The 26,789-nt window shown below is 51.4% G+C and overlaps 4 protein-coding genes across 16 annotated transcripts; 3 read left to right on the top strand and 1 right to left on the bottom strand.

Moving 5' to 3' along the window:
- The first annotated feature begins 332 nt into the window (after nucleotides 1-332).
- Nucleotides 333-3,669, top strand: Cimap1b (ciliary microtubule associated protein 1B). 7 transcript variants are annotated; one of them, XM_076556603.1, is made up of 8 exons: nucleotides 333-489; nucleotides 849-993; nucleotides 1,213-1,416; nucleotides 1,668-1,772; nucleotides 1,888-2,009; nucleotides 2,239-2,379; nucleotides 2,884-3,095; nucleotides 3,564-3,669. In XM_076556603.1, exons 2-8 carry the CDS (start codon nucleotides 885-887, stop codon nucleotides 3,652-3,654), a joined length of 984 nt encoding a protein of 327 aa, XP_076412718.1. In that variant the 5' UTR covers nucleotides 333-489; nucleotides 849-884; the 3' UTR covers nucleotides 3,655-3,669. The 7 variants fall into 7 exon arrangements, with proteins under 7 accessions (XP_076412718.1, XP_015850584.1, XP_076412722.1 ...); XM_015995098.3 differs by lacking the exons at nucleotides 2,884-3,095; nucleotides 3,564-3,669 and adding an exon at nucleotides 2,519-2,653 and having other exon boundaries at nucleotides 334-489; XM_076556605.1 differs by lacking the exons at nucleotides 849-993; nucleotides 3,564-3,669 and adding an exon at nucleotides 2,519-2,717 and having other exon boundaries at nucleotides 373-489; nucleotides 2,884-3,021.
- Nucleotides 2,957-8,351, top strand: Tymp (thymidine phosphorylase). 2 transcript variants are annotated; one of them, XM_042265373.2, is made up of 11 exons: nucleotides 2,957-3,095; nucleotides 3,315-3,516; nucleotides 3,655-3,857; nucleotides 4,288-4,386; nucleotides 4,763-4,892; nucleotides 5,012-5,130; nucleotides 5,710-5,872; nucleotides 5,979-6,209; nucleotides 6,332-6,472; nucleotides 6,569-6,747; nucleotides 7,521-8,351. In XM_042265373.2, the coding sequence occupies exons 1-10, from the start codon at nucleotides 3,060-3,062 to the stop codon at nucleotides 6,724-6,726; spliced, it is 1,482 nt and encodes a 493-aa protein (XP_042121307.1). In that variant the 5' UTR covers nucleotides 2,957-3,059; the 3' UTR covers nucleotides 6,727-6,747; nucleotides 7,521-8,351. The 2 variants fall into 2 exon arrangements, with proteins under 2 accessions (XP_042121307.1, XP_076412717.1); XM_076556602.1 differs by having other exon boundaries at nucleotides 2,981-3,118.
- Nucleotides 7,147-26,789, bottom strand: Ncaph2 (non-SMC condensin II complex subunit H2). 6 transcript variants are annotated; one of them, XM_006976163.4, is made up of 21 exons: nucleotides 26,637-26,789; nucleotides 21,111-21,212; nucleotides 17,930-17,985; nucleotides 17,726-17,810; nucleotides 17,581-17,649; nucleotides 17,411-17,490; nucleotides 17,179-17,324; nucleotides 16,737-16,820; nucleotides 16,093-16,190; nucleotides 10,585-10,656; nucleotides 10,293-10,359; nucleotides 10,055-10,162; nucleotides 9,918-9,971; nucleotides 9,688-9,758; nucleotides 9,518-9,611; nucleotides 9,346-9,417; nucleotides 9,184-9,239; nucleotides 9,003-9,104; nucleotides 8,754-8,903; nucleotides 8,514-8,682; nucleotides 7,147-7,623 (listed from the first exon to the last, which is right to left on the bottom strand). In XM_006976163.4, the coding sequence occupies exons 1-20, from the start codon at nucleotides 26,649-26,651 to the stop codon at nucleotides 8,542-8,544; spliced, it is 1,722 nt and encodes a 573-aa protein (XP_006976225.1). In that variant the 5' UTR covers nucleotides 26,652-26,789; the 3' UTR covers nucleotides 7,147-7,623; nucleotides 8,514-8,541. The 6 variants fall into 6 exon arrangements, with proteins under 6 accessions (XP_006976225.1, XP_006976226.1, XP_076412715.1 ...); XM_006976164.4 differs by having other exon boundaries at nucleotides 9,346-9,414; XM_076556600.1 differs by having other exon boundaries at nucleotides 9,346-9,414; nucleotides 26,561-26,770.
- Nucleotides 7,534-8,351, top strand: Sco2 (synthesis of cytochrome C oxidase 2). Its single transcript, XM_015995101.2, has one exon. It carries the CDS (start codon nucleotides 7,534-7,536, stop codon nucleotides 8,308-8,310), a length of 777 nt encoding a protein of 258 aa, XP_015850587.1. The 3' UTR covers nucleotides 8,311-8,351.

The raw sequence follows: 26,789 nt of genomic DNA, 5'->3' as shown, positions 1-26,789 counted from the left end.
CCACCACCACCTGTCTTTAATCCCGAAGTTTTGTTTACTTAAAAAAATTGTTCATTGAGAATTTGTATTGGAGTGTGATACAATCATACATTGTTGTCTCTCCATTCAACTTTTATTATTTTCTGGACAAAAACATTCGTTTTTGCAAATATTTCGTGGGCTTACATAGATACATAATTAAACTGAGCTGTCTGTATTATTCCTTTATTTTTAAGTTTGTTTTTTTCGTCTGCAGATCTGTCTAACTCTGGGAAGGGTGTGCTGGCCTGTGGCCCAGCACACCGTCCCAGCAGGGGCAGGCGATCAGATGGTAGGGCTGAAGGCACCGATCAGATGGTAGGGCTGAAGGCACCGGCACCGGAGGGTGGGGCCAGGCACTTACTCTGGTTGCCAGGAAGCAAGACGGGACATAATGGGGCCTGAGAGTTTCATGAAAGGGTTGTCAAGCTGCTCTGCTATGCTTTCTCAAGAGGGTAACCACCACCGCAGGTCAGTGCATCTCCGGGTCTTTCCTCGGGGCACCCTGTGCCCCTACAGGGCCCCTTCCCAGGACATCCTTTCCCAACACCTCTAAAACCCCTCTCCCACCCAGAAACTCCAGGCCATTCTCTTTCCAATGTCTGGGTCCAAACTTGGCCTGTACTTAAACACTAGCACTGAAGTCCCTGGGACAGGAGGCCAAGAGATGGCTTTGAAGCTTGATCCTGCCCCCAGTGCACCCGCCTCCCAGCCTAGGAAACTGCTGTTTGTTTTCCGGGTGCCCTGGGATACATGTTAGGCCCTGCCCTCGGTCGTGCTGGCCCTGAGTGGAGCTGGGGAAGCCTGTCTCCTCCGAATTCTGTCCACAGGTGCTGCAAGCCATAAGCGCCCCCCGCGCCTGCGCCATGGGCTCAGAAGTCTGGGTCGGCACTTGGCGGCCACATCGGCCCCGCGGCCCCATCGCGGCGCTCTACAGAGGCCCGGGGCCCAAATACAAGCTGCCACCGAACACCGGTAGCCAGGGCGGATACCGGGGAGGAAGTAGGGAAGGTGGGACTGTGGGCGGTCTACACTGGTGCCTGGAATCCAGGAACCGGAGGACTGTGCCCGGAGCAAAAAGGGAGGCCAAGAGATAGGAGGGTTTGTGCTGGGGACTGCCTCGGTGAAAAGAGGGAGGGAGAGGAGCTGGCGGCCGCTGTGCACCGCGAAGGTGACGCGGGGATGCTCCCGCAGGTTACAAACTGCACGACCCATCTCGGCCGCGAGCCCCCGCCTTCACCTTCGGCTCGCGCCTGCCCTTGCAGCACACAACCTGCGGGCCCGGGCCGAGCCATCTGGTGCCCGCCCGCATGACCGTGCGCGGCACCGACGGCGCCCCGGCATTCTCCATCTATGGTCGCCTACGCCACACAGCGCCCTTCCTCACTCCGGGACCGGGTCAGCACCCTGGGGCACGGGTCTCCCCGTGGTGGAACTGCCTCCGAGGAAGCCCACTGGGGAACTCCCCACCCAAACCCAGAATCCCGGGAACCTCCCCCCACCCCGCCCCGCGCACCCATACCCAGAAACCCGAACCTCACTGTGGCTCCAATTTCTCCCTAGTGCCAAGATCCCAGGCTAGGCTCCCCATACCCCACCCCACCCCACCCCACCCCAGTTCTGGCCCACACTCTTGGTCCATCCCCTAGGCAGGTACTTCCCAGAACGCTCGGGAAACGCGACGTACCCCAGCGCTCCCCGGCATACCATCGCTCCCCGAAACTGGGGCATTCTCACGAAGCAACAAACCCCAGGTGAGGCCGGAGGGCTGGATCCAGCACTAGGGACCCTCCCACACCCCAATCGGCAGTCTGCCATAAAGGCAAGGAGATTAGTCCAACATATAACCTCTTGCTGGCTCCTCCTTAGGCCCTGGGTCCTACACTGTGCCGTCGCTCTTGGGCCCACGTGTCATAGGCAAAGTCTCAGCCCCAACTTACTCCATCTACGGCCGCAGCAATGTGGGCAGCTGCTTCGAGGACCTCAGCAAGGTGGGGAAAGGGCTGCCAGCCGAACGTCTCTAGTAATCAAGAGGGTCAGTGGCGATGGGGGTGGTGAAGGACGCCTGGCACTCCACCACTCAGGAAACTGAGGCAGGAGGATCGTGAGTTCAAAGTCAGCCTGGGGTACACAGTGAGCTTCTAGCTTGGAGCGGAGGAGGAGATCAGTAGCTCACAAGGAATGGAGGCTGGACCCAACACCCTCCTCCCGTCCTCCTAGACCCCAGGCCCGTGTGCCTACCACGTTGTGAACCCCGGGGTCTACAAGAACCGAGCCCCGCAGTTCACCATGCTGCCGCGGACTTCAGTACCCCAAGAAAGCACTCAGAGGCCAGGACCCGCAAGCTACAGCGTGGACGAGGTGGTCTGCAGTCCAGGGTCAAGGGGCAGGGGATGAGGGTCTGAGGGCTAAGACAGGGTCCCCGGGGAACAGGCATTCCTGTGTGAAGCCGAACGGCTGGTTGGCTTGGTAAGGTCAGCGGCGTCTCCTGGGCCCGCAGCACCGGAAGCCTCGTGGCTGGAGCTTCGGAATCAGGCACTCAGACTATCTGGCCCCCATGATACCCCGCGTGAACGACTGATGCCAGCAGGCGCGCACCGGCCCTCGGTTGTTTGCTTAAAGCTTTTCAAGCCAGCGCTGTGTGTGTGCTTCTCTCTCTCCGCGGTTGGGCAGGGGGTGAGGGGATGGGGGAGGACGAGGTGAGTGCGAGCGTCGATAGCCTCAGTGGCGTCCGAACTTTGGGAGTGTCTGAACCTAACGACCGGTCGGACAGGGTAGCAGTGCCCGGGACCCATAGATATCGCGACCCCAGAGAAGTGGGTCGAAAGGTCTCTGGTCCCGAGCCACGCTCTCCTGGCCCTAAAGGTCCCGGAAACACCTTCAATTGGCCACAAGGTAGCCCGTAGGAGCAGTTCTAGTGGTGATTGGCCTTCCCTTGACAAGTGCCGCCTACTGGGACCGCCCCATCTGCCCGCTGTCCCAGAATTACCTGTCAGTGGCTTGTCTGCTCTGCACCTAACTCCACGCCGCCGGGCTGAGGGATGCCAGGTCGGGACCCGGCCAGATCCAGAAAACTGGTAAAGGCCCCCGAGCTGAATAGGTACTGGACTGGGGTCAAGTTGTGAGGGCGAGAAATGGAAGCCAGACTTGGGGGAGAAAAGTGCCGGGTGTTAAGAAAGACATGGGTCAGTGATGGGCACCAGAAACATATAGGAGCAAGGTTGGGACAAGTGGCCATGGCTTCAGGGACATGGACAGGGAGGCAGATTCCAGCAGTGTCTCAATATCCCCTGCAGGCTGAAGCAATGGCAGCTCCAGGGATACCACCTCCCTTAACCCCAGAGGCAGCTGGGACCGTCTCCGGGGGAGGGAGTAGGGAACCCAAGCAACTGCCTGAGCTGATCTGCCTGAAACGAGATGGAGGCCATCTGAGTGAGGCAGACATCAGGGACTTCGTGCATGCAGTGATGGATGGCAGTGCACAGGACACACAAATCGGTGTGTGGCAAGCCCTAATTGAACCTTGACCCCTGACTGCCCCATAGGCACCTCAAGGATCCACAATACCCCATCACCATCACAGGCCCCAGAAAACCCATGCTCTGTGGAACACCTCACTCATATGTCCATACTTAGGGGCCATGCTGATGGCCATTCGGCTGCAGGGCATGGACCTAGAGGAGACCTCTGTGCTGACTCAGGCCCTGGCAGAGTCTGGGCAGCAACTGGAGTGGCCCAAGGCCTGGCACCAGCAGCTTGTGGATAAACACTCCACAGGAGGTGTGGGCGACAAGGTCAGCCTGGTTCTGGCACCTGCCCTGGCTGCATGTGGCTGCAAGGTTAGTGACTGCCACCTCTACAAGTCTCTGACCCACTCACAGGCACCTCCTACCCTCAAGCCTGGCTCAAAGCTCTCAAAGACAAAATCCAGACAAAATCTCCCAATACAGTCCAAGTTCCGCCATGGAATACTGCTGCCTCTGTACCTAACAGGACCCTCAGAGGAAGAGCTGGGTCTTTCTCTTCTTGTCCCTTGAATTTGGGTCCCAGACACATGAGTGCCAGCCTCTTGCCCTACTGGCAAACTGCTCCCCACCAAGTACAGTTTATTTTTTTTTCCAGCAATTGGGCACCCACATGAACTGTTTAAAATATTTGAAAATATTACAACTGCTTAAAAAAGTAATTTTAGCTGAAGTTCTTACTGGTGGAGAGATAAAATGGGATAGGGGAAGTGGTGCAGGAAAAGTCAGTATTCCTATCCACCAGGTGCCAATGATCAGCGGACGTGGTCTGGGGCACACAGGGGGCACACTGGACAAGCTGGAGTCTATTCCTGGGTTCAATGTCACCCAGAGCCCAGAGCAGGTACAGGTGGGCCACTAATCTATCATTGATCTGGGTTGAGGGAGAATCACTGGCCAGAATCACAGGACGATCAACAGATAGGTTATTTATCTGGGTCACTAGTGAGCATGCTGACTTCCCTAAAGGTTATTGATTGTAGATTGGCTGGAGTCATCAAAAGAACTTTGATCAGGATCATTACTTGGGGGAATGGGTAGAAAACACTGATGAGCTGCTAATCATTAATGTATTATAACTAATCAGGACCTTTGGCAGGTCAGTCATCAGAGAAAGATTATTGACACTCTCGGGCCATGTTTTGAACTTTGGCTGGGTCAGTGGCCAGGGCCAGTGAGAGGGTCCTTCCTCAGAGGTCACACTGCAGGTGTCTGAACAGATACTGCTCTTACTGGAGGAAGTGGGCTGCTGTATTGTTGGCCAGAGTGAGAAGCTGGTCCCTGCTGATGGAATCCTGTATGCTGCCCGAGACGTGACAGCTACTGTGGACAGCGTGCCACTCATTACAGGTGACCTGATATGGGTACCCTGACATACAATCCACTAGGCACTGCCACCTTTATCACAGAGGCAACCCCTTCTGTCCCCAGGTATCATACCCTGGGGATGATGTTTCTGTTCTCCACAGCATCAATCCTCAGTAAGAAGGTCGTGGAGGGACTATCCACTCTGGTGGTAGATGTTAAGTTTGGGGGGGCTGCAGTCTTCCCAGACCAGGAGCAGGCCCGAGAGCTGGCAAAGACGTTGGTGAGCCCGTGCTGGGCCACTGTGGCCTTTCTTTCCTTTTTCTTTTCTTTCTTTTTCTTTTTTCTTTCTTTCTTTTTTTTTTGTTTGTTTGTTTGGTTGGTTGGTTTTGAGAGACAGGGTTTCTCTGTGTACCTTTGGCTGTCCTGGATCTCGCTCTGTAGACCAGGCTGGCCTCAAACTCACAGAGATCCACCTGCCACTGCCTCCCAAGTGCTGGGATTAAAGGCGTGCGCCACCACCGCTGGACCTCTGTGGCCTTTCTGTGAAGGAATGTGAACCTCACCTTCTGCCATATCCTTGCCTCTGCCCACTCAATAATCCGGGTAGAACCAACTGGCAATCCCCCTTTCCAGCCCTCCTACCCTATCTAATCAAGGCTGTCCTGAGCTTGGGCTGGGAAAATCCTGCACAGAGCCCCTGCACTTAGGATGGATCACAAGACCCCCCCCCCCATCACCACCACCACCCGGCAGTGTTGGTTTCTGATCTCCACCCCAAACCGTCCCTGACATCTTAACCCAGGTGCAGCAGGCATGGAATTTGGTAATGCCAGCTGGACACTGAGTAGTGCCTCCCCAGGTTAGCGCAGGAATGGGCCTGGGGCTGCGGGTCGCAGCAGCCCTGACCGCCATGGATGACCCTCTGGGCCGCAGCGTGGGTCATACCCTGGAAGTGGAAGAAGCATTGCTTTGTCTGGATGGTGCGGGGCCGCCGGACCTACGGGACCTGGTCATTAGGCTAGGTGAGAGGGCTGGGGTTAAGACCACCTATCTGCATGCCAGGAGCTCTCAACCCCTGCAGCTTCTGCAGCTTCTGCAGCTTCTGGGCTCCATCCCTCCCGCCAGCAGGGGGCGCCATCCTTTGGCTTAGCGGACAGGCGGAAACCCAGGACCAGGGCGCCGCCCGAGTGGCCGCGGCGTTGGATGACGGCTCTGCGCTGCGCCGCTTCCAGCTGATGCTTTCGGCGCAGGGCGTGGACCCCGGCCTAGCCAGAGCCCTGTGCTCCGGGAGCCCCACGCAACGCCGCCAGCTGCTGCCCCACGCCAGAGAACAAGAGGAGCTGCTCGCACCGGCAGACGGTGAGACCGGATATCCCCGGCCAGGCCCCACCCACCCACTTCCTCTCCGCGTCTTTTCTTTCCCGGTCCTGCCCTCGTGCGTCCGCCCGCCGCTCCTCAGCGACAGTCTTCTTCTCCCTTAGGCACCGTGGAGCACGTCCTGGCGTTGCCGCTGGCCCGTGTGCTTCACGAGCTCGGGGCCGGACGCAGCCGAGCGGGGCAGCCGATCAGGCCGGGAGTGGGTGCTGAGCTGCTGGTCGACGTGGGTCAGTGGCTGCACCGCGGTGAGCGCCGTCCGGAACCCGGAACCACTCCCACACTCCCGGTCGCCCGCCGCCCGCCCGCTGTGACCTAGGTAACCGCTTCCGTCGTTCGTGCAGGTACACCCTGGCTCCGCGTACACCTGGACGGCCCCGCGCTCAGCGGCCAGCAGCGCCGCGCTCTACAGGGGGCGCTCGTGCTGTCGGACCGCGCACCCTTCAAGGCCGCTTCGCCCTTCGCTGAACTAGTCCTCCCCCCGACCATCGCACAGCCCTAAATCCGACCCCACCGTAGGCAGGTAGGGGGGGTCCCCGCAGTTGAGCAAGCCCCCCACACTAGGGGCGGGCCTGGGTGGGTGGGACACGGTGAACGCGTGACCTCTGCGATTTGTCTATGAGCGTAATGCTGCTGCCTCATCCACTTCGTTGCAGCGAGCTAGAGACCTGCTAGTGTGAGGTGCGGATGCTGGGGCTCACAAAAGGGGTGTGTTATTAATATTTACCAGTCCCATCTTCTCGGGGTGGTGCCAGGGGCCAGCTCAGGGACAGACGGGCCCATGGTGCCCTGAGCATGAATGGGCTGGGCTGTGTGACATTGACGGCACTGGTTTTCTGCTGAGCCTCAGATCACACTGTAGTGACCCCTGAGGCCAGAAAGGATTACCCCTTTAAGGTGGTAAGCCAGAGTATCAACATCCTTCCTTTAAAAGATTTATTGTAAATAGACACGTGTGCTCTGGTGCCCAGGCAAAGCATATTCTGAATGCCTCCAGGCATCAGAGGGAAGCCTGGCAGTTGAGGTGCAGGCTGTCCGTCCATAGATTGCAGTAATGAAGCCGAGGCTCCTAGGTTAAAGAACTAGGAGTGACAGGTGTGGAGCAAACCATCTATGGACATTTGGTGTTGCCGAAGCTGAAGGCTTGAGGTGGAACAGTTCTGAGTTCCGATGGGCCCATGCAGACAGCTGGCCAAGCTGCTTGGATGTGGGGGGATGAATTTCTCCCTCGGTGGAGGCCCGGGCACCTTCCTTGTCTGCTCTTTTCTGACTTCTGGCATCTCCGTTCTTTTCCAGAGGCTTCAGGTCCATGGTGCTACTGGCTCTAGGGCCCAAAGCTTGGCCCAGGCTCTCTCAGTTCAAACCTCGAGTCCTTCTCCGGATCCCAGGAAGTGAAACTCTGCATGTAAAGTCCCGACACTTGTCAGGGCAGGGCCAGCCCCAAGGCCCTGGCCTAAGAACTAGGCTGCTGATCACTGCCCTGTTTGGGGCTGGGCTGGGCTGGGCCTGGCTGACAGCAAGAGCTGAGAAGGAGCAGTGGCGCCAACAGCAGCGGACCGAGGCCCTGCGCCAGGCTGCTGTGGGTCAGGGTGACTTCAGCCTACTGGACCACCACGGCCAGCCTCGATGCAAAGCTGACTTCCGAGGCCAGTGGGTCCTGATGTACTTTGGCTTCACTCACTGCCCTGACATCTGCCCCGATGAGCTGGAGAAGCTGGTGAAGGTGGTACAGAAGCTAGAGGCAGAGCCTGATCTGCCTCTGGTACAACCCGTCTTCATCTCTGTGGACCCCGAGCGGGATGACGTAGCAGCCATGGCCCGGTATGTGCAGGACTTCCACCCAAGGCTGCTGGGTCTGACCGGTTCTAAAGAACAGGTGGCCCAGGCTAGCCGCAACTACCGTGTGTACTACAGCGCTGGTCCCAAGGACGAGGACCAGGACTATATTGTGGACCACTCCATTGCCATCTACTTGCTCAACCCAGATGGTCTCTTCACAGACTACTATGGGCGGAGCAGGTCAGCAGAGCAGATTGTAGAGAGTGTACGTCGGCACATAGCTGCCTTCCGTAGCATCCTGCCCTGAACTATGCTACATAAGCCCTGTCAATAAATGAACGTACTTAATCTGTATGTGTGTGCTCTATCCGCACCCCATTTAAATGGTTTGTTAGGTGAACAGGTAGGGGTAGCAACGCCACTTTATTAGGCTAGGCCAGCCAGGAAGCAGCACTGGAGTAAATGGCCCCACAGCACATTAAGAGCACAAGATTTCCAGGTATACACTACCTTCCACCCCTGCCTCAGTGCTCTCCACTCAAGGCTGGGCCATGGAGGGGGCAGCATAGGTCTGGAAGCGGGTATGAGCTCGTTGGTGTGTGAGCAGTCTCAGAGACATGGTGTCCACAGCTGCCTCCAGTCCTGGCTGCTGGGTGATCTCCACCGTATAGTCATTAGCCTGTGGAGACGAGGCATCAGCAGAGTCCAGGGGTGTTTCCCCATCCATCCCGTGGGTCCCAGGCCACTCACCAGTTGCAAGGAGGCCAGCATGGAGCGGCACACCTCAAAAGCAGGCTGCCCAGCTACGAGCTCTGCAAAGGGGCACCACTCATTGAGCTGGGGAAAGCGTGAGACCAACTGGTCCCCGTAGGTGTGGATATCAAAGGGTACATGCTGCTCCTGCACAGGGGAAGGACGCGTTAGCTTCCAGTGGAGAGACAGCTCTGAGCAAACCCCAACTGGTGGCAGGCGGTTACAGTACCAAGCAGCATGCCTCACCTGCTCCTGGAGCAGGGGCTGGATAGTATCTTCCCAGTCCCTGATGCGCTGGCTCAGCTCTGTCTCCTGGACAAACTTCTGGGAGGTGGCAATGAAGAGTTCCTGCGGAAGGACCAGTGGGTTCTCCCTTGCACGCAGAGCCCAGGATGCCCCACCACTCCCACCTGTTACCCAGGCTTACCACATTTCTTCGGACCAGCTCCTCGTATCGCAGGGACTCTGGCATCGCCTCTGCATCTGGAAAGGCCAACCACGATCTGCTGCAGCTATGGGGCTAGACACTCTGCCCTCATGCAGCTCTTGCTCCCTCAGCACATCTCAGGGGCTCCCAATCCAGACCTACCTAGGTCAGCAGCTTCCCCAGGCATCACCCCCTCAGGCTCTGCATACTCTTCAGGTTCTAGAAAGTCGTCTGCTGAGACATGGAGAAGTGACCAGGGGCAGCTGCTCAGACAGCAACAGGTACTGAGAGCACCACCCCCGACCCCACCCACCCCACATCAGATGGCACCTACCTGCTACCCCTAGGTCTTCTAGGGAATCTTCCAAGCGTTCCTCCTCTACAGGCCACAGATCCTCCTTGGCACTGGGCAGCCATCTCTCAGTCACCTATCCAGAGAATATCTGTGAGGAATCTCACCTTCTAGGCCCTGTGGAGTCTGACTTGAGTACTATGGGTACTTGCCTTCCGTCTCTGCAGCTTCTGAAGGGTCTCGAGCTGTTCTTTTACATGTTTCCAGTACAGCACTTCCATGTCTGCAGAAAAAGACCTTATGAGGGGCTTCCCTATCCAGCCCAAGCTCACATTTGTCCACCCAGGACTTCCAGTGACCCTGGCAGGGAGGATGGGGGTGGAGCTGGGGAAGGCGGTTAAGGACTATCTTCCCTGAACAGGTACGTAGGACCCCACCTCACCTGCAAAGGTTGGGCCCTTTCGCCGAGGCTTCCCGCTGTCAGCATGGTCGGCATCTGTCAGAGAGTGGTTAGCAAGAGCCGGGCCAGAATCCCGGCACCCAGGCAAAGGCTGTGCCACCTTAGCCACACTCACTCACAGGCAGCCAGGTACCACTGGTGGAAGTCCTGCAGCTTGGTAGCACACTTCCTCTTGCGCTTCTGTCCCGGAACCTCTTCCACACAGGGGGGCACAGAATAGGGCTTACCTGGAGGCACAGAGGGACTGCATCCAGAGTGGCCAAGGGAAGGGCATACAGAGCCCCCTCCAATCCACTACCTCAGAACTCAGTAGCTCTAGGCAGGGGAACATGAATGAGGTGCCACCATCCTACTGACCTTTCTGGAAGAGCTTAGAGTCCAAGGAGTCAAAAGGGTCCAGACTCTGCCAGGGGTCTGGGGTCTCCTGAGCAAACACAAGAAGAAGTTGAGAGGGGGTAGAGCATGAGCCCCCCCTACCAGAGCTGACACAATGGGAACAGCCCAGGATTAGAGGCCCAAGGCTACGTGGGAGAGGACTTAAGTTTCTGGAAGAAGTATTAAGGGTCTAAAGGCAACAGGGCAAAGACAGGGCAGGGATACCCTTGAATATACCCTCCCTGACAGGGCCCAGAAACCGGGCACCTCTCACCTGTAGCCGGGAGGCGGGCTCCTGGGCCCCTCGTGGCTCCCGCAGCATGTACCTCCTTGGCAAAGTGGCACTCTGCAAAGAAATAGCCCATAGGCTTTCCTCTTCTGGCTCCTGTCCACCCAAGGTGCTCAAGATCCTAGAAATTCTGCTTAGGCTCACATCAAAAACATGGTTCAAGCCCCCCCAGGGACTAAGAAGTAAAAGTTGGCAAAGTGCTGGACCCGCTAGCATGGGGACCCGAGTTCAATCCCCAGCATTCACATAGTCAGCTGGGTGTGGTGGTGCTCACTTGGGTTGTTGGACAGTTTCCTCTTAGATAAAACTATGACACAGGATGTGAAAAGAAAAATACAACAACAGGATGTCCTAAGGCAGTGGTCTCAGCCTTCCTAATGCTGTGACCCTTTAACACAGTTCCTCATGTTGTGATAATCCAACCATAAAATTTCATTACTACTTCATAACTGTAATTTTGCTAGTTATGAATCATAATGTAACTATCTGATATTTGATATGAGACCCAGAAAGGGGTCACAACCTACAGGTTAAGAACTGCTGTTCTAAGATGAGGTGAAATACTTCATCCTGCAAGGACGATCATCAAGTAAACTCAAAATAGCTTCAGGAAGTTCCTAAAACTGATCAGATTCATTAGGCCCCTATTTTCCCAAGAGTACATAAACAGTAAAGACTCCGGAGAAGATTCTCCAACAGCCCAACCACTTAGAAGGCTTAGAAGTAGAGACTAGCCAAGCTTCAAAGAAGACTCAGACAAGCTAAGCTACCTGGAAGAGGCTGAGATCAACCAAGCCACAAGGAAAAGACACTCTCCAGCTGGGCGTGGTGGCGCACGCCTTTATCCCAGCACTCGGCGGGCAGAGGCAGGCAGATATCTGTTTAGTTCGAGGCCAGCCTGGTCTACAGAGTGAGTTCTAGGATAGGCTCCAAAGCTACACAGAGAAACCCTATCTCTGTGTAGGGGAAAACAACAACAAAAAAAAAAAAAAAAAAAAAAAACCCACTCTCTAACCTGCTGAGCTGCCTTCAAGTTGTAATCCAGGTTTCCAGCTTTTGTGAGCTACCACATATGCTTGGATGGGTCTTTGGTGATGCGGGTGTCTCTGAGTCATTTCTGCTCCTATATAACACCTCACCCACATCCCTCTAAGTAATCCCAATAAAACTCGCATTGGTTCAACAAGTTGGACTTTGATGCCATTTGCACGTTGATCTGTCTTCAGTTCCCTACCTAGGGTGAATAGACATTTGCTCACATCATCTCCACAGGGCCAGGACAGAACAAAAGATGAAATGGAGAGAAGCACATGGTCCTGGAGGTACAGGGTAGCAAGTCATCTAAGTGAAGCCGAGCAGCCTATGAATGGGGAAAATTTCCAAATACAGATGTCCCTTCCCATGTGCTGTATTAGAGTGTCTTTTTTTTTTTTTTGGGGGGGGGTGGGGAACAAGGTTTCTCTGTGTAACAGTTCTGGTTGTCCTAGAACTCGCTTTGTAAACCAGGTTAGCCTCAAACTCACAGAGATTCACCTGCCTCTGCCTCCCAAGGGCTGGGATTAAAGGCGTGCGCCACCACCTGGCTAATAGTGTCTTCCTGCTATGGTTCTTACTATGTATGGGTAGTGAGACACGCAACTAAGGCTGAGCCATTAGGGTTTTGATTATCTGTGAAGGGAATTCCAGATAACAGTCTTCATCCACATGGTATGGGTGGCACGCCTGCTTGATAAAGTGGGGTCCACCACATGACTATGGAGATGTCCTGAAAAGAGCTCAAGGGTTGAGAGGAAATCCTGCAGTCCCTGACAGCACACCAGGGCAGAGGTTATTGGCAAGCAGCGGAAGAGGTAGCTTGGCCATCGCTGTGTGTAGTAAGACATGCACCTGGGCCCAAGATGGCAGCCAAGCAGGGACTTGTTTGTGTCAGGAGCAATGCAACAGCAAAGGGAGGTCAGCTAGCATCTTCCGTGCGGGCCTCCCTCTGATCTGGCAAGTTAGTCAGGTAAGCGAGAGAACAAGACAGAGGCCGTGACTTGCCACTTCTTAGGGCTTAGAGGCCGAAAGGAAAATAAAAATCAGATCCATGTTCAAAAGCCCTTCCTGGGATCCAAGAACATGGAAGCCATGGGAATAATAAGAGTGAGGAGGAGAACATGATAAAAAGTGATAGAAGGTACCCCTCGGGTCTGATCTTTAATAGCAAAAAAGGAAAAAATATGGGACCAGCATGCAGATGGAGGTATTAACTATGGCCTAGTACAAGAAACTATGGTAATCCGCACTTAGACCGCTGCAAGTGGAGAATCCTTTGAGAAGCAATGGAAGAGCCTGTCACAGCCTGGCTTGTGAGGCTGTGGGACGTGGAATCGGATGGGATCAGCCTGACTGCTGTGGATGCAGAATATGAGCAACAGAACTACCCATCCCTCAAGGAAAAGGCTGCACAACCTGAGGTATAAAGGAAACCAGTCGGCTGGCCTATCAGAACCATTAGGAACACGTGTTCATCTCTGTCTGTGGTCCCCATAACTGTCTGGGGATGGACAATAGAAGAGGAAGGAGAGGCCCTACTACGAGATCTGGGACCGAGAAGTTGTGCTTGACCCTCCCCAGGCCACACAGAACTATGTTCACAACCTTGAGGCTGGTATGGGGATGTAGTGGCTCTGTCGAGTCCCTTGGCGGGATGTGATCTTTATGGAGTAGCAGAGGCTTTGGCAGATCTGAGCAATCTAGTTTGCAAGGTGCTAAAGTACTTGGGAGGAGATAACAGCAAACAAACAATGGGTCCTCTGTGTAACTAGGCAAGTGTTGTGTGGGCTCAGGACAGAAAGACTCACGAGGCTTTTGAGCAGGCTAAGACCCTGTGCCCCCTCCCATCCTGCCCCTTCCTGAACATTATTACGTTCAGAGGCTACAGCTGGGACTATGGCAAAAACAACCCAAGCAACCGGTCCCACGGGGCTTTGGTCTCAATCACGGAGAGGAGCAGAAGCTCAGTGCACAAGAATTCGTCATCCCAGCAGTGGGGAGGTGGACCTAGGTAGCTCCTTGGAGGTAAGTGGCAGACTGACCTAGCCTAATAGATGGGTGAAAGTCTTGGAAAACAGGGTGGGGGACTGACAAGAAGATGGTTCATCAGTTAAGAGCACTGGCTATTCTTACAGAGGACCCAAGTTTGGTTCCCGACACTTACCAGGTAGCTCACAACTATCTGTAACTCCAGTTCCAAGGGATCCAACACCCGCTTCTGGCCTCCACAGACATCAGATATGTATGCATGCATGTCTGGGTGCTTACACATACATATAAAATAAAAATGAATCTTCTGTGGGTTTCTCTGTGTAGTTCCAGCTGTCCTGGAACTCGCTCTATAGACTAGGTCGGTCTTGAACTTAGAGATTCGCCTACCTCTACCTCTCAAGTGCTGGGATTAAAGGTGTGTGCCACCACCAACTGGCTAACAAAAATGAATCTTTAAAAAACAAAAAGTTGGGCAGCTTGTGAGGAATGAAACCCAAGGGTGACTTCTAACCTCCATATGCATATAAACACAAACAATCCTAAGGAGAACCAGTCATCAGGGAAATGGTTCCTTTAAAATCACAATACTGCTGGGGGGTGTAACTCCACAAGAGAGTGCTTACCTAGCATGTACAATACAGTGGGTACAATACCTAGCACCATAAATAAAAGTAAGTAAATAAACAAGGAGAGAACATGATAACCTGACATGATGACTCATACTTGTCCCAATACTTGGGAGGCTGAGACAGAAGGATCACAAGTTCAGGATTAGCCTGGACTATACAATGAGACCCTGTCTCCAATAACCAAATCAAACCAAAATAATAGACTCCAACATCCACCCAGAATTCATAAATGTTAATGTTCCCTTCTAAATACTAAAGGTTGGTTTTGGAAGAAGTAATCCCCTTTTCTGTGTATGTTGTGTATAATTACCTAACTTCGTCTTTGGCTTGAGTGTGGTTGCCCACATGGATGAGTGCATGTGGAGGCTGAAGCGGATGTTCAGAATCATTCTCAAGTCTCCTTCCCCTTATTCAGTGAGGCAGAGTCTCTGATCAAAGCCAAAGCTCACCCTCATGTTTAGTCTTGCTAGCCAGCTTGCTCTGGGTATCATGTCTCTACCTTCCAAGACTGGAATTCCAGGCAGGCCGCTACACCTACCCAACATTTATGTGGGCTCCTGGGAATCCAAACTCTGGTCCTCATGCTTACATTAAACATGAAAGATCCTGCCTGGCTGGTTTTATTTTAAAAAAAAAAAAAAAAGCCAGTTGGTAATGGCACATGACATTAATTCCAGCCCTCAGGAGGCAGAGGCAGTCAGGTCTCTGTGAGTTCAAGGCCAGCCTGGTCTACAGAGAGAGTTCCATGACAGGCAAGGCTACACAGAGAAACCCTGTCTCAAGACAAAACAAAACAAAAATTTTTACAAGTTAAAAATTCTGTATGTGGCTGGATGGTGGTGGTGGTGGTGGTGGTGGTGGTGGTGGCGGCGGCGGCGGCGGCGGCGGTGGCGGCGGCGGCGGCGGCGGCGGCGGCGGCGGCGGCGGCGCACGCCTTTAATCCCAGCACTCAGGAGGTAGAGGCAGGTGGATCTCTGAGTTCGAGGCCAGCCTGGGCTAGAGTGAGTTCCAGGACAGGCTCCAAAGCTACACAGAGAAACCCTGACTCGAAAAACCAAAAAATAAAATAAAATAAAATAAAATAAAATAAAATAAAAATCTGTATGTGGGGATGCAGTTAATGTACATATGCGTGCAGACGCCTGTCTGTGGAGGCAGAAGCACCAGATCGCCAGTGAAGTTACAGGTGGTTATCAGTTGCCTGATGTGGCGGCTGGGAACGAACCTGGACCGTCTGCAAAATCAGTACACACTGAGCCATCTCTCCAGCCCCCTCGTTTCTTAATGTATTCATATCACAATGCTGGGGATTAAACTCAGGGCTTCCCATAGGCTAGTCAAGAATCCAGCATTCAAATACAACCCCAGCCTCCTCAGAGCTTCTGTTTTGTTTGTAGTTTGTGTTCAATAAATGAGGGTTTCTTAATCATCCCTCGATAGATCACACCCGTGGGGCTGAAAGAGGCAGCAGAAAGTCCTCCACACTCATTCTCTCATGGCAGCCTGACAGCATGGAGCTCGGGGTCAGCTGATAGCACAGGGCCTGGGAGGCCCACAGGGCTCAGAGCCTTGAACGCCAGTTCATCCTCAAGGAGCAACTGCCCTTCTGCTTACGGAGGAAAAGGATGTGAAGGTACACTAAACAGTCTGGCTGGAGGATGGCCAGGCTTCAGGGCAGACACTCCCTGAGAGGATACACAAAACTAGAGTGATGGGACATCAATGTGACATACAGGAGCCAAGACCCTGCACTGTGGTCCCCACGGAACGTTAATTCTGCCCAGAACCAGGGCTTGCTCTGCTGACAGCTAGAGCTCTGCAGGTCACTGTGTCCCACCTGCTGTGAGGTCCTGGGCTCTGCAGTCTCTGGAGCAACCTCTGGGAGTTCTGCTACATCCTCTGCATCCTCATCTCCACCACTGAGCATAGGGCCATCTAGAAAGTTTGGGCAGGAACCAAGAAACCAGTTAGCCCTAAAGAGGCTGGAGGCCAGGCAGCAGGTGGAGCTCCCATGTAGGAGGCTCATAGCCAGCTCCTAGAAAAGCTGGACAGGCCAGCCTCTCCTCTCAGCTTCACACTTTAGCATTTGAAAAATTGAACAAGGCTTTATAGTCTCGTCCTCATACTGGCATGCTTTGGTTGGTTTACCTTATTTCTTGGCAAATATTTATGTTTTTGCTTATTTATTTGTTTGTTTATGCTGTGGGCTAAGGCCTGGGCTTTGTAAATGGCTAGGCAAGTGCTCCAAGTTACAGCCCCAACCCTGATTCTTATCGTTACCATTTATGTTCACATGGAGAAGACCCAGGAAAACAAATCTCACTGATGATTGCACCCTAGCACAGAGAGCCAACATAAGCTACCACTAAGCCTGTTCCCAAAAGCCAACAAAGAGGAAGCAAGTAAGACAGGCTAAGGAAACGGAGAGCATCCAAGGTCGGAGTTCCACCTAGCGCTGCCTCCCTGATCCTCTCTTCTCACCTGGCTCTTGGGAGACGCAGAGTACAGGAACAGGACTCCCATTCCTAGAGACTTCCATTGGCTGCTCCTCAACATCCTCAGCATCTGGGAGACAGATATTGGACATGGTCAGCCTCATCGCTGGACGGTCCCCACTGGTACCAAAGGAGCCTCTTTGGATTGCCAGCAGAAAGCAGAACCCAGCAGGCCCCAAGTCTGGGATTAAGGAGGCCACCAGATACCAGAGCCCAGTACTGAGCTAAGCTATGACCTTGTTGGCTGGTAATCAAGGTACAAGAAAAGATGAAGGAGAAAGAAGCTCTAGCCAACCTATCCACAGTGGAAAAGGCTGGTGGTATGAGGTAGCTTCTAAGGCCAGAGACGCAGGCATAAGATAGCCAGCAGTAGTCTCCCAAAAGATCTTCATCTACTTCCCACTAAGCCCCCACCTCCAAAGCCTTACCTTTCCGGCTCCTTGGCATGGGGCACACATCTGGAGGCTCCACAGGACACAATCCCACTGGATCCAACATAAAGGAACCTCTGGGGCCGGGGGTACATGTGTTCATCCTGAAATCCTTCCGGCTGGCCAAGACCTCACCCTGACAGCTGTGTGGTCAAAAACAGGCTTACCACAGAGACCCCTCCCAGGCAGGCTTCCTGCCCCTCTTTCCCATGCTAGCACAGTGTTATACCTATACAAGGGGCTGTTGTTCTTTTCCACTTCATCAGGGGCCACCAGGGCCATGGGCAGAAGGGGTATGATGAGCAGCTCCTGAGGGTGGGGGAGGAAGAGCTCTGAATTCTACACGGAGTAACACTGAGAAGACTGCTGTCCCCACCGCACAAAGGTCGGCACACTCACACTGGATGCCTGGTCATTTTTCAGATCCACATTGGCCCGGGAGTCAGGGAAGTCATCCAGGGACAGGAGCTGCAGGAGAACGCAAGTACTCATGGGAGCAGGGCCAGGCAAGCACCCAGGGCAGAGTCCACATGCCCCAACTCACCTCATCCTCTGTTTCATAGGGAGCTCCTGAGTTGACGGCTCTGTTGCTCCCATCTTCCTGTACTAAAGAGAGCTGCTTGGCTCGCCTGAGAAAGTAAAACATACCAAGAGCATCCTGGGAGACTTCAGGAGCCTCCCGAGCTGCAAGCAGGGTTCAGCTAAGAAGATGAAGGCCTCTTCCTCCTGGCTCACTTCTAATACTCACCTCTTGCCAGAAATAAAATCAAGAGCCTGGTAGACCAGCGAGTAGAGGTACTCCACCTGGCAACCAGAGGCAAGCAGTAAGGACATGGAAAGGAGGTTCCCAAATGAAATGGTGCTTGTGAACACCGCCCAGAACCTTTCTTATTAGACACCGGTACATATCAACATCTGGCCATCACTTCCAAACCTCCGTACAAGCCCAGCCAGTTTTACTACTATTACATAATTCTCACTACCCAGAGTGGTGGCATATGCCTATAACCTCAGCACATAGGAGGCTGAAGCAGGAGGGTTATCATGAGTTTGATGCCAATCTAAGCTATACAATAAGTTCTGGGTTAGAATGTAAGACCCCATCTCAAATAAATAAATAAATAAATAAATAAATAAATAAATAAATAAATAAATATCTTGACACACCTGCTCCAGCATGCAAAGGCTAAGGCAGGAGAACCTTAGACTGAAGGCCAGCCTGGGCTACGTGCCAAGCTACTGTCTAAAAACGAACAAGCATAATGAATAAACTGCTCAGTGAGTAAGATGCTTGCTGTGCTCAGATCCTGAGCATCCACAGAAAAAGTTGGGTAGGTGGCATGCATTTGTAACCCCAGCACTGGGATGGGAAGGCAGATCCTGGGCATTTGCTGGCTAGCCAGTCCAGCTCTAACAGCAAGCTCCAGGTTCAGTTAGACTTTGTCGAAGAATAACGGAGAGAGCTGACAGATGGTTCAGCAGTCAAAAGCAGTTCTGTTCCTAGCATCCAGATGGCAGCTCACAACCATAACTCCAGTTCCAGGCGATCTTACTTCTGAGGTCACCAAGCACATACGGTGCACGTAAAAACATGCAGAGAAAGCATTCATACCCATAAAATAATATTGTTTTGTTTCTTGAGACAGGGTCTCTGTGTGACCCTGGCTGTCCTGAAATTTGCTCTGTAAACCAGGCTGGCCTTGAACTTAGAGATCTGTCTATCTCTGCCTCACAGAGTGCTGGGAATGTGCCACCACACCTGACAAAAATAAAATCTTAAAAAAAAAAAGGTAAACAATTCCTATATCAACTTCTGACCTACATATTTAGGCAACCACACATGTTCACCTACATACAAACCACACATGTGCACACACACACACAAACACTGAAATATAAACATAAAAATAATTCTCTGGGGCTGGAGAGATGGCTCAGCAGTTAAGAGTGCTTGCTGTTCTTTCAGAGGACCTGAGTTTGGTTCCCACACTCTCATTAGCTATTCACAACCACTTATAACTCCAGCTCCAGGAAAATCAGTTGCCTCGGGTCTCTGGGAGTACCTACACTCAAATGCATACACCCACATGCATAAGTACCTGACATGCAAACACATGAATCTGAGTTTGGATCCCCAGAATCCATGTTAAAAAGCCAAACATGGCAGTGCATGCTTGTAAGCCCAGCCTTGGGGAAGGCTGAGGTAGCAGAGATAGAAGAAGCCCTCAAGTTCACTGGTCAGCCAGCCAAACAAACCAGTGAGCTTCAGGTGAGACCCTGACTCAAAAAATGAAAGTGGAGAGAGAGCAAGTAAAGACACAGGCATTAACTCCAGAGTTACACATTCCTGGGCACAGACATGCACAGACACCCATATGTAACAACAACAACAACAACAACAATTCTCAAGTCAAACCAGTCCTTCAGAATTACTTTTGACAGTTGAGGTTTCTACTTCTCCGCTCTCCCATACTCCACACATCTACAAGCACAGCCTCCTTGACACAGGTCATGGCCATGTCACGATGGGTGCCCACTATGCTTCAGACCCAGACTGCTCACACATGGTCCCCACTGTCCTCCTGCCCAGTGCCCCAGGCCAGCTGCAGCTCCTCCTCCTAGCTCTACTGCTCCACCCACAGGAGGGTGCTCGGGGTCTCGGGTGGGCCTGCCAAACGTAAGCCACGTGGGCCTGCCTGACAGATCTTTCATTTGCTTCTTGTTGGTCTCCTCCATAGAACCAGAGGTCCCAGCATAGGGTGAGGCCTGAAGTTTTTCTAAATGATGGCACAGCACAACTGCATAGTATCCACATGTGGAAGGCAAGGAAAGCAGAGCTCATACACACTGCGCCTGAGCTACAGATAATTACGTACATGAGGGACAACAGAGCCCCCAGCACACCTGACCCTCCCTCTCTTCCTGGTCATTTTATTTATTGACTTGGTGCTAGGCATGACAACCAGGGCCTCCTGTATGCTAGATGAGCGTCATACACTTGAATTACACCTCTAGCTTAGCCATACCATTCTGTACATTCATGTTGTCTATATGTGTTTGTATGGGGCTGTGTACAAACGTGTGCAGATGCACATGTACATTGTACAAATGGTTAAGGAAGCCATAGGTTAACCTCAGATGTCTTCCCCGACTGCCCTCTACCTTATTTTCAGGCCGGACCTGAGAAGACCGCTGGTTAGCTAGGCTGGCTGGCTAGTGAGCTCCAGGGCTCCACAAGTCTCCCGCACCATACCGCTAGGGTTACACCTGGCTTTTTATGCGGGTGCCGAGGATACAAACTCAGGTCTTCATGTTCATACAGCAGACTTTTGCCAACTGAACCATCACCTCTTGGTAGTGCCATTTTAAACTCAAATTTACTGGACACATTGTAGAACATGCCTGTTATCCAAACACTTAAGCGGCAAAGGCAGGGAGAACCAGGGGTTCAAGGCAAGCCTCAGCTAAGAGCAAGCTCAAGGCCAGTCTGCTAATAAAATCGTGCCTCAAAAACAAGCAGGTTGGGAATATTGTTTAGCTGGCGAAGCATTCACCTAGCATACATGAAGCACCACCCCTCACCCTACCCCAACCCCCACCACAGGACTGCAAAAATTAGACATGGTGACTGACACCTGTCATACTAGCCCTCCAGGAGGTAGAAGCAAACGGATCAGAAGTTCAAGGTCATCTTCCTCAGGTAGACATAATGTTCAAGATCAGCCTGGGATGCATGAGACGTGTCTCAAAAAAGCAAACAATAAACTCCAGTTTTTCTTTGGTATTGAAAATTGTGAAGGAATCCTAAGTGTGAGCCACAGTGAAAGCAGGCTACAGATAGATGGACACCACTGCTGGCCCAGAAGAAGCCAATCACGTTACTCCCGCTCAACACTAAAGCACCAAGATCAGCAGTCTGTGGAACCCACCTTTTTACTGTAGACACAAGCTGAGCCCTGGATCAACAGTGCTGCCTCAATGAAGTTCATAGTGGTTTTGCCTTCATCAAAAGAAATGCAGATCTGGTCCAGCTGCAAGAGGAAACATTAGTGAGCTAGACTCGGTGGGCATGCCTCTGATCCCAGCAGTTGGGACACTGAGTAGGGTTCAAGTTCCACCTACGCTGCATAGTGAGACAGAATCAAAGAAAGCAAGATGCCAGGGCAGAAGGCTATGCTCACTTCCTCCAGGGCAGCTCAACCCACCACCCACAAACGTAGCTCCAAGTCTACTAGACTTTGCCAGTGGCCTCTGGGTATTTCTAGAGGAAAGCTAGATCTTTGTGATCCCCCCTACATCCTGGATCCTTTGAGACCAAGTGTTTTGGAAGAGAGAGGTCCCCAAAGGATACTGACCATGATGGCTAAAGTTGCATACCAGCTGTCACCAGCACCTCACATTGTACCCACCCAGGTCAAAACCAACGGGGACAGGCTCCAGCACAAAGACCCTTTACCCCAAGAGAAGGAAAAGGAGACAAATACAGTACACTCTTTCCTTTGACTGGAAAATCGAGGAAACGGTGCCCTAAGTAGTTCTCTCTCTGCAACCCTCCCTCCTTGGCCTGTGAACCTTGGCCCTTAGCCGTGTTTTGGCTCTTTATTCCCCACTGAACACCTTCTATCATATGCAAGCGACCAGCCACACACATGTCAACAACTGCCAAATCTGTCCTCAGAATAACTTTCTCCCCGAGGCTCTGAGGTTCCATTTACAGGTACCTACTGGGGATCTAAAATAAATAAATACATAAATAAATCAAGATACAGGGTGGGAGGGGGGAGAACAGGGGAACCCATGGCTGATATGTAGAACTGAATGGTATTGTAAAATAAAATAAAAGGGGAAAAAAAATCAAGATACGGCACAGAAATGCTCAAGGTATTGGAGATTGAACTCACGATCTTACAGGCACTCTTACTACTGCCCAGACACCTATGTCCAACTGTCTTATTCAACGATCTAGATTTTTATAAACAAGAGTCAAAGGAACAGGTCATGCAGGACTCTAAGCATCCCTACTCCTCCCCAGAAACTTAAGGACCTCAGCTCCTCTCCTCTTTTGCTCACCTGTCAGTTCAATTTAGGATCAGCCCCTTACCACTTCCACATTCCTCTCCCACGACTACTGCTCTGGCCCAGCCTCACCTCTAACTGGGCTCCTCCCGACCCCATCTTCCGTATGTTTACAGGCCTTCTGCCACTCGGAGGGAAAGATCTGAAACTCTAAACAAGGCTTCCACGGGAGGTCTTTAAACCCAGTCTCCTCCAGCTACCAGACTTCCCATGTAAGCTGCACTCTTATGCTTTCCACTAAGGCAAGCACAATGTCCCCTCTACATAATTTTCAGCTTATCAGACATGGCAACTCCTTTTACTTCAAATAAAATCAGGTCCCTCAGTCAAAGTCTTCATAGTATCCTAACCTTTTCTTTCCAATCTATCACCCATTTATGACAACACCCAGATACAGGCAGTAGGGGGAACAGATCTGCTTTGTCCACTATGAGCTGTGACTTCCAGCATATCATTTCATCTCTCTGGTGACTATATCAGTTTTTGTTGTAAAAACTACATTGCTTTATATAAAACACAAAGAAACAGTGCTTAGGCCAAATAGGCACCTAATACCCAACAATGTGGTTCCTCCTTGGTATCTAGGATTTCTCCCTAGAAAGCAGAAATTCTATCTCTTATAGTTTTGGTTGTAAGCCTAGCCTTTAACTGCTGAGCCATCCCTCCAGCCCTAGAAATTCTATCTCAAGCATAAAAGCATAAATTACTGTTTGCTTTACGTGCTATTGGTGTTTTTTTGTTTGTTTGGTTGGTTTTTTTTGTTTTGTTTTTTTTTGAGATAGAGTTTCTCTGTGTAGCCTTGGCTGTCCTGGAATTCTCTCTGTAGCTCTGTAGACCAGGCTGACCTCAAACTCACAGAGATCTGCCTGCCTCTGCCTCCCAAGTGCTGGGATTAAAGGCGTGTGCCACCACTACCCAGCCAGTACGACCTCTTAACACTGTTCTTGGCATTTCTCAGCCAACTGTGCAGTGTAAGTTAATCATCAGGGCCCATGTTCACTTAATAAGGATTTTTTTTTTAAGATTTATTTATTTATTATGTATACAGTGAGTGTTCTGTCTGCAGGCCAGAATAGGGAGCCAGATCTCATTGTAGATGGTTGTGAGCTACCATGTGGTTGCTGGGAATTGAACTCAGGACCTCTGGAAGAACAGCCAGTGCTCTTAACCTCTGAGCCATCTCTCCAGCCCCCACTTAATAATGATTTATCCTGCATCTATGCGTCAGGCATTCTACAAAGTAGAAGAAATCATACACAGTCTCTGCCCCTTTAGAATTTACATTGTAGGGTGGAGACAGACCACAAACTAGAAAGTTGAAGAATACCTTGTGACATTGTTATAACAAAGAGAATTATTTTGGATAGAATGGTTAACTGACACTTCAGACATAAAGGATCTGGGCTGGGTGTGGTGGCACATGCCTTTAACCCCAGCTCTCAGGATGCAGAAGCAGACAGATCTCCCTGAGTTTGAGGCCAGCCTGGTCTACAGAGTGAGTTCCAGGACAGCCTGAATTACACAGAAACCCCCTCTCAAAAAACCAAAATACATGAATGAGTGAATGAATGAATGAATGAATGAATGGATAAATAAATAAAGACAATAATAAAAAAGTTAAAGGATGAAAAGACTCAGTCATAAATAGAACAGTCACTTATAGGACAAGAAATCACAAATACCCTTTAGCCAAGAAAAAGCATGGGATGCCATAGGTTGACTGTTCAAAAAACATGAAGAGCACCTAGAGGTGTGGCTTAACGACAGAGCACTTGCCTACAATGTATGCAGCCTTTGAGCAGTGAGATCGCTCAGTGGAGAAATGTGCTTGCCATGAAGCCTGATGACTAAGTATCTATGTGGTAGAAGGAAAGAAGAGACCTCCACAAGCACACTGGTATGCATGCGCCACCCCCACATAATCATGTTAATTTTTAAAATTAAAATAAAAAATTTTTAAACGCACAAAAGGTACAGGACATCCGTGGGTAAAGCTAAAACTACTGAGCAATGAATGCAATGAAAACCTGAGGGCTTTAAACTAAAACTGACTATAAATTTTTTTTCTAAGATATGTGTTTGCTTGCATTTATGTGTGTGTGCCATGTGCTTACAGGTGTCCATGGAACCGGAAGATGGTCCTGGAACCCCTGGAAGTAGAGCTACAAGCCACTGTGAGCTGCATTAGGGTTCTGAGAACCAAACCCAGGTCTTCTGCAAGAGCAGCATGTACTCTTAATCAGAGTCATCACTCTAGCCCTGATTTTAATTTTCTAAAAAATTCTGTGGGTGTTTTGCCTGCATATGTCTGTGCACCACTTTTGGTGCCAACAGAGGCCAGATGAAAGCAATGGATCCCCTGGAACTGGGGTTACAGACAGCTGTGATCCCTCATGTGGACACTTGGAATTGAACCTGGAGGCTGGACGGTGGTGGCACACTCCTTTAAACCCAGCACTCAGGAGGCAGAGCCAGGCAGATCTCTGTGAGTTCCAGGCCAGCCTGGTCTACACAGTGAGTTCCAGGCCAGGCTCCAAAGCTACACAGAAAAACCCTGTCTCAATCCCCCACCACAAAAAAAAAAAAAAAAAAAAAAATTGAACCTGAGTCCTCTGGAAGAGCAGCCAGTGCTCTTAACTGATGAACCATCTCTCCAGTTCCCTGCACTCCCGGCCCTGTCGACTCCCCCCGCCCTCTCTCTGGTTTTTCGAGACAGGGTTTCTCTGTGTAGTTTTGGTGCCTGTCCTGGATCTCACTCCGTAGACCAGACTGGCCTCAAACTCACAGAGATCCGCCTGGCTCTGCCTCCCAAGTGCTGGGATTAAAGGTGTGTGCCATGGCCCAGCTCGTTTTAATTTTTAAGACTCACACTAGCTCTAGCTACTGGATGATGTCCAATCTAGGAACTTGGATGAGAAGGTCTTAAATATCTAGGTTTAATAGGCCTAGACCAGACATAATGTGATACTTTGGCTGTATAACTAACAGAATTCATAGGTCAACTTGGTGTGGGATATGAAGCCTTATTACATCTCTTAATTCCCACCTTTAGTTGAACATCAAAACTTTACCAAAACAGGACTAGAATTTGAACCAAAAATCAAAAGCTCCACTTTAAATAAAACCCCAAGGGCTCATGTAACATCCCAGAAAATGCCAAGAGAGTTTCGAGAACAGATTTGGAGGCAACAAGTAGTAGCGGTATGGGTGTATCCCACGACTTGGAGCTGAAAACCCGTATTTTAAATCACGCAAGATTTTCTATTTTTAAGGGAAAGAAGGCTCCACCCCGGGAAGCCTCAACACTTAGGAGAGAAAAACGAAGCGGTGAAATAGAAATCCTATTTGCACTGTTTCAAAAAGGAATTTGTCAGACCAACAAATGCTCTCCAACTGAATTACAGGGCATTTCAAGCATCTTTTGGATTTTGTGAGATGAAAAACCACTACCGTTCAACACAAGAGATCTGTAACTATTTAGTAGTGGAATCCGATTGTGTTGGGCTGAGGAGTGAAAAATGCAGAAATGGAGCAGACGGAGCCTAAAGAGACCTAGACACTGCTGCTAAAAATGGAGGCGTGAAATGCTGATAGGCTAGACTACAGCGAGGGGCAGGGCCACATACTAGGGGCGGACCCTTCGGGACAAAGCTGGCTCAAGTTAAGAGCCCCGGGTATGGGTGCGTCACGACACACCAGGGAAAAGACATGGGCGGAGCTTGAGGTCTAAAATACGAAATCCCTTTCCCTTCGGGGATCCAGATCTCTCAAATACAGTCAAGAGTCCAGGCATAGTAGGGTCGATTAGTACTCGCAAAATGAGATACTGAGGCAGGAAGATTCGAGTTTAAGGCCTGTCTTAAGAAGGAAAAAGGGATTAAAAAAAAAAAAAAAAGCTCAGTGGTAGAGCGCTTGCCAAAAGCTCGTACAAAGCCCTAGCTTAAATCCCAAGCACCCCCCCAAAAAAGGAAAACGAAAGTGATGCTTCCCAATGTACTGCACCCCGAAAAGAAAGCAGAAATAATGTATTTATTGAAGAAGAAGGTTATCATCCAACCAAATCGATTTCACAGCTCGTTCACGGGTAAGAGACCTGAAATTGACAGCTCCAGGAGACCCTAACCGAAGAAAGTTTTGAGAGGCAGGCTGGAGTTGGGGGGAGGAAAAAACAAAAACAAACAAACCGAGAAACTGAGGACAAAGCACCAGACGGCTACAGACCTGGAGGCGGGGGTGGCAGTGACGCCTGGGTCCCCAGGCTCGTGCCATTGCCCCGCCGCCCTCACCTCCTCCAGATACTCGCCCAGCTGTGCCGCTACGTCCACCTCCCAGTTCTTAGTGAGATCCCGGATGGGCTGCAAGAGGTGAGCGAAGCGCACCTCCACATCCTCCATGTCCAGAGAGGGACGAGAGGCCCGGGACCGTACGCTGGCTCCGGATAAGGCCAGCAGCCTCAACCCGCCACTGGCTCTGGCGCCATTTTGGTGTTCCCGCCCAGGAAGTACGCACACGGCCGCGGCGCGCACGCCTAT

Source organism: Peromyscus maniculatus, chromosome 20 (assembly GCF_049852395.1).
Source record: "Peromyscus maniculatus bairdii isolate BWxNUB_F1_BW_parent chromosome 20, HU_Pman_BW_mat_3.1, whole genome shotgun sequence".
NCBI classification, from domain to species: domain Eukaryota; kingdom Metazoa; phylum Chordata; class Mammalia; order Rodentia; family Cricetidae; genus Peromyscus; species Peromyscus maniculatus.
The sequence above is the reverse complement of the archived record's forward strand: the minus strand, read 5'-3'. Positions and strand labels throughout refer to the sequence as shown.

Excerpts from the sequence above, each read along its gene's own strand:
- Sco2 (XM_015995101.2), top strand. The coding sequence starts at position 7,534 with ATGGTGCTACTGGCTCTAGGGCCCAAAGCTTGGCCCAGGCTCTCTCAG.
- Tymp (XM_042265373.2), top strand. The coding sequence starts at position 3,060 with ATGCCAGGTCGGGACCCGGCCAGATCCAGAAAACTG. Across the intron at positions 3,858-4,287 it reads TGGCTGCATGTGGCTGCAAG|GTGCCAATGATCAGCGGACG; the intron begins GTTAGTGACTGC and ends CCTATCCACCAG. Across the intron at positions 6,473-6,568 it reads GGGTCAGTGGCTGCACCGCG|GTACACCCTGGCTCCGCGTA; the intron begins GTGAGCGCCGTC and ends TCGTTCGTGCAG.
- Ncaph2 (XM_006976161.4), bottom strand. The coding sequence starts at position 26,651 with ATGGAGGATGTGGAGGTGCGCTTCGCTCACCTCTTGCAGCCCATCCGG. Across the intron at positions 17,325-17,410 it reads AACAACAGCCCCTTGTATAG|CTGTCAGGGTGAGGTCTTGG; the intron begins GTATAACACTGT and ends TTGACCACACAG. Across the intron at positions 10,163-10,292 it reads CTCTAAGCTCTTCCAGAAAG|GTAAGCCCTATTCTGTGCCC; the intron begins GTCAGTAGGATG and ends CTGTGCCTCCAG.
- Cimap1b (XM_076556603.1), top strand. The coding sequence starts at position 885 with ATGGGCTCAGAAGTCTGGGTCGGCACTTGGCGGCCACATCGGCCCCGC. Across the intron at positions 994-1,212 it reads CAAGCTGCCACCGAACACCG|GTTACAAACTGCACGACCCA; the intron begins GTAGCCAGGGCG and ends ATGCTCCCGCAG. Across the intron at positions 1,773-1,887 it reads CACGAAGCAACAAACCCCAG|GCCCTGGGTCCTACACTGTG; the intron begins GTGAGGCCGGAG and ends GCTCCTCCTTAG.